Source organism: Hippoglossus hippoglossus, chromosome 21 (assembly GCF_009819705.1).
Source record: "Hippoglossus hippoglossus isolate fHipHip1 chromosome 21, fHipHip1.pri, whole genome shotgun sequence".
Classification (NCBI taxonomy): Eukaryota; Metazoa; Chordata; class Actinopteri; order Pleuronectiformes; family Pleuronectidae; genus Hippoglossus; species Hippoglossus hippoglossus.
In genome coordinates this window covers 8,386,268-8,406,257 of record NC_047171.1, presented here as the reverse complement: position 1 = coordinate 8,406,257, position 19,990 = coordinate 8,386,268, and the positions used below count along the sequence as shown (strand labels likewise).

General features: G+C 43.3%; 2 protein-coding genes across 3 annotated transcripts in view; one reads left to right on the top strand and one right to left on the bottom strand.

Annotated features, from left to right (window-relative positions):
- LOC117754677 (general transcription factor IIF subunit 2-like) overlaps nucleotides 1-19,990 on the bottom strand; it is a 33,998-nt gene that overhangs the window by 7,625 nt on the left and 6,383 nt on the right. The gene's annotated exons all lie outside the window — the stretch shown is intronic.
- kctd4 (potassium channel tetramerization domain containing 4) lies at nucleotides 9,496-11,366 on the top strand. Of its 2 annotated transcripts, none has more exons than XM_034573761.1 (2): nucleotides 9,496-9,693; nucleotides 9,732-11,366. In XM_034573761.1, the coding sequence occupies exon 2, from the start codon at nucleotides 9,820-9,822 to the stop codon at nucleotides 10,594-10,596; it is 777 nt and encodes a 258-aa protein (XP_034429652.1). In that variant the 5' UTR covers nucleotides 9,496-9,693; nucleotides 9,732-9,819; the 3' UTR covers nucleotides 10,597-11,366. The 2 variants fall into 2 exon arrangements, with proteins under 2 accessions (XP_034429652.1, XP_034429651.1); XM_034573760.1 differs by having other exon boundaries at nucleotides 9,496-9,699.

Sequence of the window (19,990 nt, the reverse complement as noted above, 5' to 3'; positions counted from 1 at the left end):
GAGAATGTTTCCAGCCTTGACGTATTCAGTGATTATCAAAGCTGAACAAAAGCAGAGGCGCCAGCCATGGTCACCATAGTAACCATCGCATGCCACCTGACATCACGTGTCACGCAACAACAACAAAAAAAAAAGTCAGCTTCAATCTTGAGTCAACGGACACTTTGCAGTTGGTGTCACGGATCTCTCTCTAATGTTCATCTTCGCCTTTCTCCCACAAATGGATGCAATTACATGCAATCATTGGCTGAAGAGTGTCAGAGCACTTGCCAGCAACATGTCTAAAAAAAACACACCCACACACAAGCAACATGTGCGCACACATGCAGGGGGAGTACTGAGCATCCTATACCCCAACGGCCCTGTTGTGTGGCAGCTGCGAAACAACAGGGTCAAGGCCATAATAAATACTGCTTCCCTCCTTCCATTCAGGTCTTTCTGTTTCCTCACTCCAGGACCCACAGACACACTGGATGTAGGAGAGATGAGTTTTTCTAATCATGGACAGAGAGAGACAGAGAGACAGAGAGAGAGAGAGAGAGAGAGAGAGAGAGAGAGAGAAGACCTGCATGGGTTGAAGACTGACCACAGAAAATGTAGCTCAAGGCTTCTGTGTGTGGGAGGAACACTTGAGATAAATAGTAGTCTCCTGCATGTTGGCTTCACTATGCAACTCTTAAGTGTTGGATCGATGCTGTGGGTCACACCTTTAGCAGATAGTCAATATCCTAATTCTTCAACTGAGGCTGCACGAGAGGTTACTACTCGTCTGTCAGATGATAAGTCATCGCATCATCTTTCTTTATCCAACACTTTCTTCTGCTTTGTCAAAAACCATAGATCGTATATAAAGATGGACGACATGACTGCTCTGGAGAAGTGATCGCCCACTACAGGCTGACTGCAGTATAGGCCACCTCCTCCACGTTAGCGGATGGGATATGACCGTTTCTGTCAGTCAAGGTAGTTCTTATCACACTGATGCATGTAGAACACTGCTAACACGTGAAACAAGACAATGCAACGTCTTTATACTCTTGAAATGAAGTGTGCAAGGTTCCTATAGTGACTGTGTTCTTTTTATCTCTGTAAAATTTCACTCATTTACTGCTCTCTGCTAAAGTAGAGTCAGGAAAACATGAATACGTAGTTGGAAAGACATGTAAAAGCACTGCATATAGTTAATTCTTTAGGAGTAGCGTGAATTGAGAAACGGGCTAGTGAAGACGGCAAAGGGAGAGGGAAAGAGAGAGAGAGAGGGTGAGAGAGAGAGACAGGTCACTCGTCCACCCCCTCACGCTCATCTCTTACCTCCATCTGCTTCGAGGCCCGTTCCTCAAAGCTCTGACCTTCCTCATGTTAAACACAAGAAAACAGCTTTTGCCGCCCACCAGGCGTCCATCCTCCTTTTCTGTCTCTGGATCAGCTCCCTCCTCATATGTGCTTCAGCGTGCACCCGTCACAAACACACACACACACACACACACACACACACACACACACAGAGTGCTTCATACATGTAAACTGCAGCTAGAGCAATATGTACAAATACATTAAAGTCCTTTATCCATGCAACATGGACACTGCTGCTCAATTCTGTAAAACTACCGCAGCCTAACAGTCTTGTTTTCCAAGGTTTACTAAACTTATGACTCACTGCACTTGCTGCTTCTGTTGTGTGCCTCAGGCTACTCGTGTGACCCCCCCCCCCCCCCCAGCTCTCTCTCTCTGCTCTGAGACCCCACTCCAATAAGACTCTTTGGACGATTTCAACGCTCCTCAAAAACAACGCTCTCCCACCTCTCATCTCCACTGGAATCCGACTGAAGCCTGACGACCTCCTGGTTACGCTGCCGTGATTGAGGTGATATTAGTTCTCATGTATAAATGATGTACACACAAAAAGGCAAAAGAATACAAAACTACTACTACTTGACTGAGGAAAATTGGTATAATACAAATACTACAGGACTGTTGACCGTCATTTAAACCTGCAGAATTTTGCGGCAATTTGCATTAATTAAATCAAAATCACCTTCAGTGGATTCGCTCACAGGGGAAATCTGTTCTGCTCAAGCGCTACTTTGGTTAGATTTGGCATTTGGTAACAATCTTATAAATAAAACAAGTATTGTCCCATTCAGAGACTGAGCTAGATGAGCTCACTTTTATATATAACGGTTGTACAACGGTGAACAAAATGCCAGGAGAAAGAAAATAGAGGCACCAGGATCTCATGTGAATGAGTCGAGCCAGTGTCACAGGCTCTGCAGCACACGCACGTCCTCTGAGGGTGTGCACCAGGCTCTGTGTAAACATCTGTGTTCCCACACATTTTTTTGTGTCCATGTGGACTAAATATTAACTGAAAAACAAGACTTGATAGTGGATTTGAAGAGAAGCTGTGTTTGATGTTTCTTCTCTTAATCTTAAAAAAAAAAATAGAAAGGCGGAAAAATGTGAAGTACTTCATGAAATGAAATTACAGAGTTTATGGGAAAAGAAGATGTGTTTGAAGAAATAAAAGTATTTATGTGAAGCAACTTTTCCTCTTCAAATTTCCAACTTTGTGAAACACCGGTAAACAGATTCCAGCTCAGTCATTACACGACCAAGCAACTCAGGATTATTATTTTGATGAGAATTATTTGCCCTGCACCACTTAATACTGTGATCAGGTCTTTAGGGCAGTTGGGGTAGAGCGGATCGTCCACTAACCATGAGGTCGGTGGTCCGATTCTTGGCTCCCCCAGTCTGCATGCTGAAGTGTCCTTGGGCAAGCTACAACAGTGTGTGATAGAAAAATCCCAGGATGTAGAAGCTCTGCTTGTCAACCTGCTCATTTCAACTGAAAGTATCATCGAAAATCGAGATGCATTTACAAACACAACAACTTTGATTAATTCCTTTTTGTGTGATTTTCTACTTATTCGAAATAAAGGCTTCATTTTATGTGAGCTTTTTAGGGAACCTTTCATTTTATACCTTTAAGTGAAGCCTGTCGAAAGACTTTTGTGACACGAGCAATGTGAACTGCATCATTATCTTTCTGATGCCGCTGCTAATGATGGTTTACAGGTACATGTGATGAGTTAATGATACAGCTGCTATAAATAGCCGCTGCCCGCCATATAATGACAGCTGCTCCAGCCTGGACGATGCCACGGAACAGGTGAAGCTGTGTGAAGCTAAATCTTCACGGCTATCCTCAATGCAGCTCTAATGGCTGCTGGAGCAGACGGATGTATTGATACGTCAACACCGAGTGTCTGCATCCATCTGTAGGAGTGAATATCACATTTGGGGCCAGTTTGAAAAAAATACAAATGTATGCACACACACAAAATGTCTTAAGGCGTACAGAGTAAACAAAAAGAGTGAGATCGATTCTTAAGACGTTTCTGCTTCTTTCTCCTGCACACAAACACACACATACAGTCGTTTAGTGACAGAGCCTTTTCTATACATGACGACAACAAGGAGACAATAGGAGAGGGAAGGGAAATCGCCATAGGGAATCTCCAAATATAATTTTCCATTAGAGCTCATCTCTACCAAGCCCAGAGGCTGCTTCATTAAGGAACTTTAATGATTCCATTCATTAACTCTGAAGTGATTTTCCGACGTCTGTAACTGTACTCGGCCCACTCACTTTTATTTTGAACGAGCACCATCCATATGCAACAAACAGGTTTCAAAGAGATGTGTACACGGTGAGAACTGGTGAGCAGTTTAATGAATAACGGACTGGACTGCTCTACGTGTGTTTCTCACTTGGACAAAGTCACTGGCTATATTTGAAAGTTTTATAAAAATGGTGCATCATGGGTTTTGGATAGGCAAAGAAAGAAAATACTGAAAAAAGTGGTCCCTCCTGTACGCCTGTTATTTCACAGTGAGTGTGAACCGAACGTCATTATCACTGACAAGCATCACGTCAGGAAAAAAGAAGATACAGGATGTCAAGCTCTGCAAGAGAAATGGACAATTACTGTATTTTTTGTTGACGTAAAAAAAGCCAAACCATCGTGCGGAGTAAGCAGGGTCTGCTTTCTGACAGAGACAATGTAAGTTTAGTGGTGAGCGAAGGAAGAATCTGTGAAGGAGCCTTGTTGTCACGGTGGAGCTGCCTTAACAAACACCGCCCTATTCATTATGGCCCTCGAAGGACATTGCAAAATTAAAATGGCCCTTAATCGAAAAATGGTTCTTCACCCCTGGAATATTTTAATTCATTTAAATTTGTAATATAATATTCATAACAACAGAGCCGCTGAGTATCCTAGCCTAGTTTATTCTAGTAGCCTGCAGAGTGTAATCTTATTGATCAGTGTGAGATTTTTTTTATCTTTGACTTTATTGATGATCATTTATTGTTACTATAATACTATTATGTCAACTCGATATATACCCTACATTTTATTTGTGCGAGACATAACATTCTCTTAAAAAGTGAACAAAACTGAGTAATTCACACAGAAAAATCTAGAATAAATTAATATTTTCCAATATATATATATTTTTTTATTTGCAATGGCTTGACTTTGGTTTAGATAAATAATTGTAAAATCTACAATCAACTTTTTAAATATTTATAATATATATTTAGGTGTTTTTTTGTCTGTGATACTATATGTGTCACACACACACACACACACACACACACACACACACACACACACACACACACACACACACACACACACACACACACACACACACACACACACACACACACACACACACACACGATGAAGCAGAAGATTGACAGCTCTGAGCTCATACAAGACCCTATTTTAAGTGGTTGCCATGCCAGCTTCACAGCAGTCAGTGGCTCTATGTAACACCACAAGCTCTTAGAGCAGCTCCATGAATTATTCACCACCTCTAAGAGGTGAAAGCAGAGTCCTCGCTTTTGGCATTTTTGGGAAATTTTACTCAAACCTCCCTGGTTGTGAGAAAAAAAAAAAAAGGCAACAGATTTTCTCTGACTTTGAAGATCGCGCCCGTCCTCAATGAGCCAGTTTTAATGAACAGGAGGCAGAAAGCAGGTCAACCCTCCCACAATCCTCTCTGCTGCATCTTGCCCTCGTTTGCAATTCCAATTGAGTGTTGTTGATGATGATACCGCTAATCGCTTATGATTACAAAATCGCCGCGGAGGCAAGGAGAGAGGGAGAGCTGTCACTCTGGGATCTTCTCCCAGATAAATACACACAAACAGAAAGGCAGGATTCCAGTAAAACACACACACACACACACACACACACACACACACACACACACACACACACACACACACACACACACACACACACACACACACACACACACACACACACACACACACACACACACACACACACACACACACACCGAGAGATCATCACCGCAGTCGCTGTGTTTATACTGAGTGTTCCACATAAATTAAATCTTCAATCATTCCTTATGCAACGATCTTCCACGTTCAGCAACAGCTCTGACGCGGAACTGGTTGATAACCTGTTGCTCACAGTTTGTCTTAAGGGATAAGCAGCCGTTGATTCATCTCTATTGTTAAAGATGACTTTCATGACGTGTGGTACTTTTTAAAATTAAATTCTGAAAATGTTTGTTGGAGGCATGTGTAGGTTTTATGATCTGGGACAAAACTGGTACTATCAAAAGTAAGAAGTGTTTACTTAAAATAAAGATTCAAGATTAAAATCTCCCTCCTACACACTCGGTTGGGTGTGAGACGTGAGGGTATAAGGTTGTTAAACATGCATAAACCCGCTAAAAAAAGTAATTGATTCCTTTCCCATTGCCAGAAGAGGAGTTTGCTTTTCTGTGTTTGTCTAGAAATTCAATGAGCATCTTAACATTTGGAAAGGTGCAGCATCAGCGATCACACAGCATGCCCAAGTGGCCCAAATCTGTCCCCCCCCCCCCCCCTTTATGTGACCCAGATCTGATTGCTTAATGACAACACAAATCACATGGAATCAGATCTTTTCAAATCAGATTTGGGCCACTTTCACATGTGGTTCCAAATCAGATACAGATCAGATTTTTTGAAATGCGACCCCAGTCTGAACAGCCATGTGAATCATATCAGTCACTCTAGATCAACATTCTTCATAATTATGCGCAGGCAAAGGGGCGGGCGTTAACAGATGTAGTTGAACATCCTGAAATTTGGGATAAAATCTGTTTCATTGAAGCCATTCACGTCACGATCCCACCCCTCCTCCAACTCCCCATCCACACACACCTCTGTACAGAAGTAGCAGCCGGTGCTCCACAAAAAGCCATAATTACACTCTCAGCTCTCCTTCCCTCCATTCTTCTCCTACTCATCATCTGCTTCCACATTCGCCTCCTTCCACTGCACAATAAGTTAAAAATGAAACCGTAAACGCTCACATCTCAGAATCGAGCACTAGAGCTTGCAGTGTGAACGAGTCTTAGCGCAATCCCCCGGGTGTCATGTTTCCATCACTGCCGATCAGAGCCGGAGTCAATAATACTCTTCGTCTACTGCAGAATCATTTGACCCAGGAGTGAATGCAGATTGGATCCATTCCCAATGCAGACAAAGGCCAGATGATGGTGGGTTTTTTGAACAGTGGAAAAGGGACTTAAGACAAAATTGAGCAGATCAGGTAAGGAATTGCACTTAACAGTAAGTGCTACTTAAGCTGGTTTGGGTGATAGAGGTGCTGTCGTAAGAGAGTTGTTAAGACAGAGAGGGGTGTCCCTGCTTTGATAGCATTTGGTAATTTGTCACCACTGGAGAACTGGCAAACATGAAGAGTCTGGGCTGTGATTGCCTTCTGTGCAGGGATGGTAATGCCAGACGTAATGGCCGAGAGGGAGGGTTAAACTGTTTGAGTTCTAGTAGGTGGGGACAGACCCTGGAGTCACACTGTGGGCGAGTAGTAGTCACTTGAATTTAATTCTGGCTGCAGTAGGCAGTCAGTGGAGGTCAAGGAGCAGCAGTGTGTCACAGTGATTTGACACCCTGCTGCATTGTGGGCCACGTGTAAGGGTTTTACTGTGTGTGAGGGGAGGCCCACCAGAGAGGCATTGCTGTGGTCGAAGTGAGAGAATGAACAGCGCCCTGCCCGAAGAGCTGAGACAGATAAGGCCAGATTTTTCTCATGTTGTTTCCAGGCTTCTCATGACCTTGGATTGGGTGAGAGATGAAAAGGCGCTTTTTAATAGAGTGATGGAGAGATTCACAGGCAGGGATGAATAAGAGATTAGTCGGTTTTAAAAATGTCAAGATGGCAGATGGAAGAATCGCCAAAGCTGAACAATCGTCTATTTGCTCTGTGAGATATGACCTTTAGTATTAATTATGATAAGTGTGATATGTTGGCTTGAGGCTTATAATTAAAGTACTGACCAGCCTGTAGTTAGGTAACATGTTATAAAGCTTCCATTCATCATTGGGCAGCAGGGTGGTATTTCTCTGGAGTTTTTTCCTAAAGCTTTTTAAAGATGGATTTCAAATCTGCCTCGACCATAACCTGCTTTAATTAAATTTAAATGGAGCAGTTTTTTAATAAAACTTCTGCTGAGTCCCCCTCCTGGAATTATGGATTTTTTAACAGCTGAAACAGTGAATTAATCAATCAGTGGATTTAGATAATTGAGTTGTTGTTACAGTATTTTGTTCTTGTTAGTTTTCTGTGCTAATAAAATGAAAATATTTGGGTTCTGGACTGACATTATGCATTAGACACTTTCTGATGTTTTGTCTAAATAATTCATAGGTTGATTTAAAAAACAATATGGAGATTAAACTGTAATAATCACATTAGTACATAGTTAATATCCCTGCACAGCTTGTGCACTGTCTCTGCTACTCTGCAGTGACAAATACAGACACAACTCAGGTATTCCGTCATTGCCAGTCTCCCGTGCAAGTTCCAATACGTTATGCAAATTACCTGGCAAAGCTTTGCTGATGGAAAAAAAAGAAAAAAATCATCTACAGTAGGTTACAAACGGCACTGAAATATCTCTGCAGCAGGATTGTTGTTGGGGTCAGAATGAGGCATCAATATAAATTTAGTGTTCAGGCTATAAGCTCAAGAGTTGGTGCATGTGTATGAGAAAGTATTTTAAAAATGAGAAGATAAGAATAATTAGTTTAACGTGATGACATTTTCTCCTTCTACCCTCATTGTTTTGGGAATTTTCCAAGAGATGTTACGTAATAGAAACACGAACAAACATGAAATCTAACAAATGAATTGGCTAGAAAAGAATTGATGGAACGATCGAGCTCTTTTTCTTAAAACTCATTATGGGTTTAAAATAAATAATGAACTCACCATGTAGCAGCTGAAGCTTCAATACACAGATTGTATCTGCACAGTCGCTAATGACCAGACACTGGCACTCCCTGTCGATACAGAGAGAGCATCCCCCTGCTAGAGATGAAACAATACTAACACAAGAATGGCAGATGAGGCCATTTGTCTAGAATGAACATTTCTTACGTTCTGTGATGTTCGACCCTGTGATGTTGAGGTCAGGACTCAGAGGAGGCCGCGGCATCTTTGTCTTTCTTGTCTGAAGATAGCTTTTTAAAGACTCTGGCCGTATGGGGTCGGTGTTCGGATGTTTGTGTTATAACAGCACTATTACATAACATTTACAGCCCTGTTTCTTTCCTTATATTGTATATAGAATTCTATTTATACACACAGTGGTGGTATGAGGCGTTCGTACCAAATGAAAGGGTTTAATGCAGCTCCCTGAGCAAGTCAACAGTCTGACGGGATAAACCAGTTCAAAACACGGCTTTCATGAGCAGACCACTGTTGACTGAAATTGGTCCATTTCCTCCACAAGGTCAATTCACACACACAAGACCAACACACACACACACACACAACCAATCAATGGACAAGTGAGAGAACTGCTTGGTGGCCTCCATGAGAGTAAACAGGGTTATTTACATAAATGCATTTCCTGTTGCTTTCATTTATGTAAGTAAGAGCGGCAGCCGGCTTCTCCCTGTCAGACGAGGGAGAGAAATCGCGCCAGTAAAACGCCCCTGAAGTAAACTGGACCCCTTCTCAAACAGATTCCAGATCACATGAAGCGCTGTGTGGTAAACAGATGGATTTGGCTGCAAAAGGAGTTTCACATTTGGACTCACACAAGCTGAGACAGTTTCACAGCAGGAGAATTCTGGAAGCAACCCCCCCTCCATCTGGTGACAGGAGGGCGCGCGCACGTGTGTGTGCGTGTGAGTCTGTGAGTCTGTGGGCTAATTGCAAGAGCTCGGCTCTGCACCTTTTATATCAGAGATAATTAGGGAAAGGGAGCAAAAAAGAAAGAGCTCCTGAAGTCTGTGCTCTCTTCTGTTGTTTGCTCACATATTCCCTATCTCTCTCCTCCCTGCGAGTGACGCTGTCTGCCCACTCACTCTTAAGGGGGAGAGAGAGAGAGAGAGAGAGAGAGAGAGAGAGAGAGAGAGAGAGAGAAAGAAAGAGAGAGAGGAGGGACACCGAGCAGCACAGAGAGCCAGTTTGTTTTCAGCTCCCAGTTCACTGTAGCTCCTCTGCCAGACAGGACTCACCCAGCCACCATCACACACATTCCCCTCTCACTGCACGACAGCTGACAACACCTTTTAATTTTCTCGGCAGCACCACACACTCACACAGCCTCATTCAAGAGAGAGAGAGAGAGAGAGAGAGAGAGAGAGAGAGAGAGAGAGAGAGAGCAAACAGGCTCCGTTTGTGCTGCTCACACACTCACATGCAGAGGCACCAGCTCTGAGGAAGCTGGTCCGAGGCTGGAGACGCTGACTCGAGAATGGAATGGAACTTCGGAAGGATGGAGAGTGAACTGAGGCACATCAACCCAGACCTGCTGCAGCCCAGCAAGAGCTTCAAGAAGCCGTCCTCAGGCACCATCACCCTCAATGTAGGGGGGTTCCTGTACACCGCCCACCGCACCACCCTTTCCAAGCACCAGGGGTCCTTTCTGGAAGAGGTGGCCAACGGCAAGAAGGCGGTTCAGCACACCGACTCCATGGGTAACCCGTTTATCGATAGAGATGGTCCAGTTTTTCGCCATGTGCTCAACTACCTGCGAACTGGTGAGCTCCAGCTACCTGACGACTTCCGGGAGGCAGGGCTCCTGCGGCGGGAGGCCAACTTTTACCATCTGAGCGAGCTTGTGGAAGCGGTGGTCGACTGGGAGAGCCAGAGAGCGGCCCAGAAAGAACCCGCCTTTTTGGAGGTGACGGACAGCCATGAGAGGTCGCAGGGCCTCAAGGTGTACTGCAGCGACCCCACCTTCATCGACAAGGTGAAGGGGCGGCTGGTGCAGATCTCCAAGAGCCGCCTGGACGGCTTCCCGGAGGAGTTTGAGGTGTCGTCCAACGTGATCCAGTTCCGGCACTTCATCAAGTCGGAACCCGGCTCGCGGCTTGTCCTGAAGGAGGACAGCACATTCTTGTGCACGCTTGACTGTCTGAAACTGGAGACGGTGATGCTGGCGCTGAGATCGGGCTTCAAACTGGTCACCAGTCTCGACAGCAGCAAAGGATCAGTGGTGGCGGCTGAGGCCCTTCACTTTGTCAAGTAGACACGGAGGCAAACCGAGAGAGGAGGAGAAGAAGCGGTGGACAAATAAAAGAGTAGTGCCTGATTCCACATCCACCCTGCTAATGTAAGGTATTGGCTTGAAGGTCGTGTAATGTGTCATGGGTGGGAGGAGAACAGGTGGACGGACTGTATCACAGGACCAACCTTTGCACTGCTTTGTAAGCTAGCATGTATAGAATTTAGAGCTACTCAGCATTAATGCTATCTAAATTGGATGTGACGAGATATCATACGCGTAAGCACCGCTCTGTAATCTAGAAGAAAAGCTTCTACAGAGAAGACAAAAGGATCAAACAGTTTTATCAGTGGATTCGTCTCTGCACAATAACTGCTTCTGCCGCGATGTGCACTGTGGTGCCATTCAGCTTTTACTACAGTCCGCGCGTGTGTGTACGTGTGTTGCTTTACCCTGTGTGAGCAGTGTTTAGTTGGTTTAATAGCTTGTGTTTAGTTTATTAGCCTGAAGGAGCCTGAAGGGGAAACCACAGAGCGCCGTGGTCGTCCTTGATGGACGAACAAACCTCACATCCAAATCAGACTCAAGCGGCGTGAACTGTTTCTCACAACGTGTCGACAAGTTGACTTCAAGTGCAAAGAACCGTGATTATTGTAAGGGCTTTGAATCTAGCATGATGCATGTGCACCGAATGAACTGTGTGTTTGTTAAGTGCTGTGAGCCTCTGTGAAGCAGGTGCCACAACAATGTCTATGAATATTGTGAATATTTTACAAATAAAAGTGACGATGAAACTATTGGGTCAAAGTGTTTTGAAGGGTATCTGGTTTGAAGCAACTGTATTGTCTTGATGTAAAGTTCTATTATATCTTATATGTACAGGTATATAGATATTCCCACACACACACACACACACACACACACACACACACACACACACACACACACACACACACACACACACACACACACACACACACACACACACACACACACACACACACACACACACACACACAATAAGATATGTTTATATTAGAATGCACGGCTGAATGATGAATCATGTAATTACAGCCCAGTCTGAAGTCAGAGCAGACTAGATGGTGAAATATTCATTCAGTGCTGTGATTTCTGTTGTTCCTGATCCAGTCTTGGTGTCAAGTTCATCTTCACAAAGATTTTCTCTGACACAACAGGCTCTTGGTTGTGGACAGTGAGAAAAATTTGATCATGGTTGTTTTTTTAATTAATCTCTTAATAAAACAGTCATCATGGAAAAATGTCTGTCTCACATTATCAATTGAAAACCTGCTCTCCTTTACCTGCTCTCATGACAGACAAAGGAAGTTTAACCATGTGCTAACACAAACGTAAAGCAACTCCACCTACAGAGGCCTTCGGGAGCCTGTTCAAACTAAACTCTCCAGATCCAGTAAAGAAACTTGCTGTTTTTTAAAAGTAGGCCAGTCTGAGATGAATCCTGCTTTTATTATTCAAGGACCTAATTTCTTCACTCTGCACTAAACTCTGATATGTGCCATCATCAACATTAGCTATATGGTCCCAGTTTCATTAATATTACACTTTGTGAGAGTTTGTGATTGTTTTAGTTATCCTCCCTCTTAATGAGAATTGAATTACTGCATTACCTTGCTGATTGGTTTTGTGAAAAGCGAGGTGAGCCACAAGGCAAAGCTTTCGATGTACTAGTTGATCTACGTTCACAGAAGACAACCTGTGCTCATGAACTCTGGGTGGTGACTTAAAGAACAAAGTTAGTTTTCTCCAGGGTGGGCTGGCTCAACCGTAGAGATAGGGACATCTGGAGGGATCTCAGAGTAGAGCCGCTGCTCCTTCACATCGAAAGGGGACAGTTGAGGTGATTCAGGCAACTGATCAAGACGCCTCCTGTGCACCTTCCATTGGAGGTTTTTCCGGGCACACCCAACCAGGATGAGACCCTGAGGTAGACCCAGAACTTACTGGAGGGCTACATCTCCCATCTCACCTGGGAATGCCTCAGGACCCCCCCCAGGAGGAGCTACAGAGAAGGACGTCTGAAACATCCTGCTCAGCCCGCTGCCTCCACGACCCCATCTCAGATAAGTGAAAGAAAATTGATGGACGGACCCTTACTCACCCACTTCAAGCGAGTATAGCGGTGGCGAACCCATGCCTCCATTTCACTTCCAATCTGTGTGAGCGAAGAGGCAAATAAAACATTTTTCCTGCGGCGAATCAAATCCACAGCGTGGCTTTGCCTGGAGATCATCTTTGGTGAACTTTAACCTGCGATATTCGCTTCACATTCGTGTACAGTGTAAACTTGCCCTAAGGGGATAGAGGAATGCCCAAAGCAACCTCAATGTTGTCTTTCTCTGACAGGAGGTCATTTCCCACCACTGCTTTGATTTTATCAAAGCAGTGGTTTGTGTCTTGTAGAATAGATATGATAAAATCATTTATTAAAATATTGTGTATTGATAATAATAGACAGTGACCCTAATAAATAATATATAATAATCAAAGTTTAAATAGCTCACACAACCAGATCAGAATGGTACTCCAGTAAGTCATTAATGATCTTCCACAAAGGTGTTGGGAAAGCATGGGACACAAAAATTGGCAAAGAGCCAATAATATCCTTTTTAATTTGTATTTACTCAAATGAGTTTGCATTGACATATAATCATAGGCAGTATTGTTTGCTACTGGTCGTCCGGACATCAAACTTTTTATCTACTGCACATAGATCAAAAAGCCTTGAATATAAATATGACTCGTTGAAATGGATGAGAAATATACACATTTAAGTGCTTCTCATCCAGACAAACCACAGCTCCCAGTTCACTTGTATGTGTTTACAGGCTGAGGCGTTGACACATCTACAGGCAGAAGTGTCCCAAGTGGTGTCTGTGTTTATATGTTTCCCATAGTACAACTCTATTTAACCTTTCGATAGCCTAAATGCCAACATGACCATGCCCCAGTTTGAATCACAAGGGTTCAGCCAGCTAAATGATAAACAGTCACAATTAAATGCTATACAAGTGTGTAGTGGCTCCGTTTAAGGACAGAAAAGCTGCTTTGGCAGTGGATGACGCTGCCGGTGCCAAAGCAAATGCAAAACAAGCCTTGCCTGGTTTGCGTCCAAACAATGTGAAGCAGGGATGCGTCAAGATCCCTTTATGGAAACTGGTGGGGGTGGAAATGTTTAAACGTATTAATTCCGAACGCTGAAAAGCATCTTTCTCCGCCAGAGATTTTATTCCTGCCGAAGTGAAAAAGCCTCCGTAGAACAATTTAATTTGCCTCTCACAGTTGCCTCGCACACTTTTAAAAGACGTGGAGAGCCGCCTCTGAATGAGCAGCAGCGCTCACTTCACCCCTCCGTGGCGACTGAAACCATCTGCTCCAGGAGGAAAAGTCATCAAACCGCCGTCAACCCCACACGAGGCATGACTCATACGCCCACATCCACCTCTGACATCAGGCGAACCTCATCCACAGCCCACTCCTCACACACAAACACACAAAACACACATGTAAAGGCCGTGTGCGACAAACCGAACGAACTGTAGCCGTTCACGCATCAGGCACAGCACTGACACCAACATCAAGCCCCAGGCCTTTTTAATTGCACAGTGGCACCATGCATTTTTTATGTAGGCGACTGGTTTACTTATAAGTCGAAGGGTCAAAGTGAACCTCCCCTCGTCAAACGCAAGCAAAGGACAGCGAGGGGCAGGTGGAGAAAGAGGAGCGAGGTGGTGACAGTCTCATCTCCCTCTTTTCACCTGTTGCCAGGCAAAATCAACACACATTCTCTCTCTCTCTCTCTCTGACACACACACACACACACACACACACACACCCCTCCTTGTCATGATGCCTCAGTGTGGTGTCGCTTGCCGAAATTGACTACCATACCTCCATTTTTTTTTATCTTTCAACTCTAGAAAGGACAGGCGTGATGAAGAGGAGGAGGAGGGAAGGTGAGGCCCATTCCCTATACTTCCACTCTCAAAAGAGACAAAAGAGGCAGCGGCAGCCATTATTCACACTCAGAGGGAGATGCAGAGAGGCAGGGGGCCACAGCCAAACAGTGAGTTGAGAGAAACCTTTCCATGCAGAATATATTTAGTTGATTTTACATTGAAGCTGCCAATAGTTGAGACTTTAAATCAGATTTTTCAAGTGTTTCAAACAAGCACTGTACTTTTTCCTCTGGGTATAAAAAGCACCTGAGACAGCACTTACATGTAAAACATTGATCAAGATTCTTTTGATTCTGATTCAACCCTGAGGACTTTGTTCACAAAATGAAAAGAAAAAATTCTGTCAGTGAAGTGAGACAAATCCACCTGTTCCCACTGCAGTTACACTTGTTGCTCAAATATTCTGTCCATATCTCGCAACTAGACAAAAAAATGTCATTTGTTTTTGTATCAAAAAATGATGTGATTATGGTTGAATAGCCCACTTAAAAAAAAAAAAAAAACTGTTTCTTTAAACACATTAAATTCAATACAATCTTCCCATTAGCTGGTGGACAATGGTGATGACTCATACAATTCAGTCCTTATCTGTAAAGAAATTTTCCAATTTCAAAGATAATGTCTTTAAAATTGCTTATTGTTAAACTAATAATCACAAACTCAATCATGCAATTTTTTTTCCACTTAGGAAACATCAATTTGACAAATTTTGGCTATTTTTGCTTCAAAGTGACTTTAATAATCAATAATTGATTATTGAATTAAATCATAGACTAAACAAACAAACATGACTGCTCCTCAAAAGTGAGGCCACAGCATCTCTATCGCCCCCTGGTGACTGGCTGCAGTATAGCTCATAAATCCCATGACCAATAGGTGAATGAATGGATCAAACATAAAAGTCAAAATACTTATGAAAGACTGTTTCTCAGATTTTAAGTAGTTTAAGTGTTAATTTTTTCGTATCTTGGTTTTAGCTATTTGATGCTATAAAAATTGGGTGAAACGTGATCGACGGCGAGACTGACTCGCAATTGGTCGAGCGTGTCTATTAGCGGCTCCATCACCCAATAACTACTGTGCAGACTCTGGCTCATAAAGATGTGATATTTTGGCTTTATTTCTGGATAGTAGAAGGAAGTGGAGACACAACATGATTTACTAGCAACAGGATTGAAACCCGTCACTGGTTCTGATGCTGATCGGTGTACAGTGAAATATGTGAGAAAAAATGCCTCGCATTCTTTTCCTGAACCACGTCTCACACCTGTATTTCACACCTGAATAATGACTCACTGGAAGCTGCGGAGAGACTAAACTCTTACACAGAGCCAGACGTTCAATATGCGGCATTAAACAAACAGTTTTCCATTTTTCTTCACTACTCCATTTTAGCTGAATCTGAGCAAAAACATCCCTGAATTTAACCCTGAAAACTGAACTTCCGTTTTTGTTGCCGTTAAGTAAAATACTCCAACGCGACACAAAACAATTTTCTTCTCTCGCTAAAGTAACACACATCGTGCCCTGTGCGCCCTGCGAATGTAGGAACCACCATCATATCAGATGTGGACAAATCGGACAGGCTATTATTACACTTTTAATAAAGAGCCAGTATCTGTCTTAGTTTGCAGCCAGCTCATGCTCCGGTCTGACAATAATGTGCTGCTTTTTTATTCATATGTCAGCGTGCATGAGCTCCTACGAAGACAGTAGCCAACTCTAATCTCCCTCTGAATAACCCTCTGGTGGAGGTCACTGGAGCTTCTGGTTGTTAAAAAAACAATAATGGGCGCTTAGTGTAATTTGGATTCCTCATTTGAAACACAGCGGTGAAATAAAACACAGGGCGAGCTCTGGCACAGAAAAATGGGAGCTGCGGTAACAGAGTAGTGAAAGATATGCAGATGAAATTATGAGAAAAATGTATAAAATAATTACAGCATTTCTCCGTGGTGTATAGCCGTCTTTGTGTGGTCGCCTTGTTGGAAATGAAATACACTAAAAGAAGATGGCTGAAGAGCAAACTGAGAGGAAAGACTTGAATGAATACACATTTCCAGCATTAGCAGATTGCAGCAAAGGGCCACGACAGAGAAACACATCAACTACTTCCATCAGCAGCTTAAAGAGGTTTCATCTCCCAAACACTTACAGCGTTCGACTATAACCTCGGTCCTTCAGCAACCTGCTGATATCGTATCTGCGGGCGACTCATGAGCGTAACATTCAGCCCTCTATCATTACTCTGAGTGTGGGAGCACAGCTGGGGTCGGACAAACCTTCATTTCAAGAAGCAAAACAGAGGAGAAAGCACATGACATTTCTAGACAATTGCTGGCTCGCTCTCGGATTTTCACCTTGGGCTGAGACAAACATGCATTTCCTTGAAGGAGATGCGGAATGATTCATCCCCCTGAACTTCACTACCACTGCAGGGAATCGTCTTTTTGAACAATCTGTTGCATGCATGAGCAGAGAACAAGCGCACCAACCATCTGCCTGTCCTCTTTAAGTAGAGAATGATAATCTCCTATAGTGATTCAATGTGCGGAAACAACAGAGTTAACTGTTGCTACTGAGGTGGAGAAGTTTGGAAACGATGACGTAGACACTCCCCACTGCTCGCTGATTGGAAGTTGACTTCACTGATTCGTCAGGCTCCTATCACATGACCCCGGCATCAGCCTCGGCTACCAGTGTAGACGCAACATAATAGGTGTTGCTGACCCTGTTTTCTTTGCTTACAGCTATTCTGCCTTTTTACAATGATACAACTGCTTACATGTGTAGAACACGAGCTATTATTCAAGCAAATCCTTTGTCACTGGCACAAGGAAACGTAGTCGTATGGATTCAGCCTTTATATGTAAGCACTGGGGAATAAGATGTGAAATGAAGTGGTTTAATAAGGGGGTAACAAATCAAGATCTTACAAAGAACTTATACTTTAGCTATTTTTCTACCTACTTGGTAACTTCTGTATTATTACAAGGCCACTGAGCTATAATGTAGATGTTTAAAAGAAACTGATATAATTTACATTGTTGATATTATTAACCTATGGGGTACCTATTCTAATAATACAGGGTAATGTAGTATTCATGCCATACGTCTCGGGCTGTAATCTAAAGAAAGGCTTGTGAGGGGCTGCCAGTCAGCAGTAGTGAATACCTGCCACTAGTGGTCCGACTGTCCTCACAACAAAGCCTCTCCTGTCAGGTCTGAACTGACAGAAAAGCCGTACTCAGGTTACATAGAGATTTTGTGATGGGTATGAGAAGAGATTGTCACATCACACAGTGCAATGCACCTTGCTGCAAACGGGGCTACGTAGATGCAACTGGCTCCTAATAATAACCCATGTCAAAAACACCAGAGTGATCCCCCAGGCATCACGACTGATTCTGGATCAACAGAAGAAGGTCACTAAGTCAAACGAGTCCTGTTTGCCTTCACATCACATGGAGCGTCACATACGTGGGCTCCGTTAACAGTGATGGTACCAGGATGTGTATGGAGGGAAGTAGACAAGCCGGTGGAGGCAGTGCCGACGCTGGAAATCACAGGGTGCAGGCAGTGATGGAGGAAGACCTCAAAAATTATACTTGAGTAAAAGCACTAATAAATAAACAACAATGTACGTAAGTAAGTACCCGATTTTAAATATGCATAAAAGTAAAAGTACACGGCAAGTGCAGCCTATTCGCTAGTGATGCTGCTGCAGGCACACTTTGCTCTCGGAGAGGGAGGCGGGGTCTAACGTTAACTCTGAGAATCAACATGACACGAGTGGTCATTATGTTTTACACTACACAGTTTGTAAGTACACCTCGTTAACAGTGATGCATTAATACAACTTAAATTTGAGTTTGTTCACCTCATTTATGTAAGTACCAAACAATAGAAACACCTTTGATTATGCAATACAGCTCAACATCACCACAAACTACATCCTCGACCAAACAGTTCAACACCTCTGTTGAAATGTTTCAGTTCTAACCTCCATTAGGCTTTATGCAGAACTATATTAGATTGTGTTAGTAATTGACAGTAACAGCAGCTGAGGTGAAGCCGTGCTGCAACACAAATGTTGTTTAATAGAAAATTAGGCCTAACATATGTCCAAGACTTTTATTACTCCAAAATTAATTAGTGCACCTAATGTGCAGAGTGGATAAATATAAATACATCGGATCCCTCACAATAAGTCTGTGAACATTGGATTCTTACTGTCTAATTGTGCTGCTGCCAGTGTGAATGTGCGAAACTGTATAAATGAGAGGAGGGGGGGTTGTTAGAAAAGAGCACTCAGCTCAAATGAATTTCCATGGATAAATAAATGCTGCAAAACAAGTGCCAGGGCGACTGGAAATTCATTTCAAACAATACCTATTGCACTCGTATTTGGAGAGAGGTGGTTTTTCTGATGTAATATCTGCTGGTGCTGTGAGAGAGTGGTGCAACAGGAGAGAGCTGACAGCTTCAACAGCTCTGAGAGCGAGTACACCCAAGAGGCTGCAGCTCGACGACAGCAGGAACTCTGAAGCCTCTGAACGCAGCCTTAATTCTAAAGAACAAAACGCTCAAAGACGGCTCTTTGACATCAGACATCGTGCGAAACTTCCGGCGCAGTACAGGAGCCGCTGGAAGCTGAAGATGAATGGTCCACAATGTACGAGTGCTTAATCCGAATCCCTGTGAATGAAGTCAGATACGGTCCTGAGAGCATGCGTTGCTCCTGTCGTCTGACTACAAAGTCATGCTTTTCGAGAGCGTTCAGTCGAGAGTTATTCCTCTTTAAACCCTCCACCGTTCATGAGCCACACTTCTGAAATGAACAAAGCCGAGCCAGACACACTCCTTCAATAAAACACCTACAACAGTCTGCTCGGGATCCAACCAGCAGCCTGCACACATCCACCAGATTAATGCATGAGGACACAACACCACAGGGCTTTCAAACACTCACACAGCAGCACAACTCTTCACATTAACTACACAAACGGATATTAGTTCTGCTTCTTGTATTAAACCTGCTTCCAGACCTCAGGATCACAGCATCAGATTCGTCAATGTCAGTCGTTCAGAATTAAACTTCTTTCTAAAGTCTACATCCACAATGTTTTAATAGGCCCGAACGCAGATTATCAAAAAGAAATGTATCAGCAGAAAAGAGATAATTCACCCCAACAGTTCAACAGGTTGTGGGCGTAATTAAACTGAATGTGGGCGATCAAAGCAGTGGTGTCAGAAATGATGTAGAAGTTTACAAACTGACAAGGTGAATGTAGATATCTTCTTTTGTTTAAAGGATCTTAAGGATTGCAAACTTTTAGTGAAAAGCTTCACAGAGGCAGCAGAGTGAAAGTCGTACTGTAACAGAGCTGTACATTACATCTGGCTTTCTCCTCTCCTCT

Excerpts from the sequence above, each read along its gene's own strand:
- kctd4 (XM_034573761.1), top strand. The coding sequence starts at position 9,820 with ATGGAATGGAACTTCGGAAGGATGGAGAGTGAACTGAGGCACATCAAC.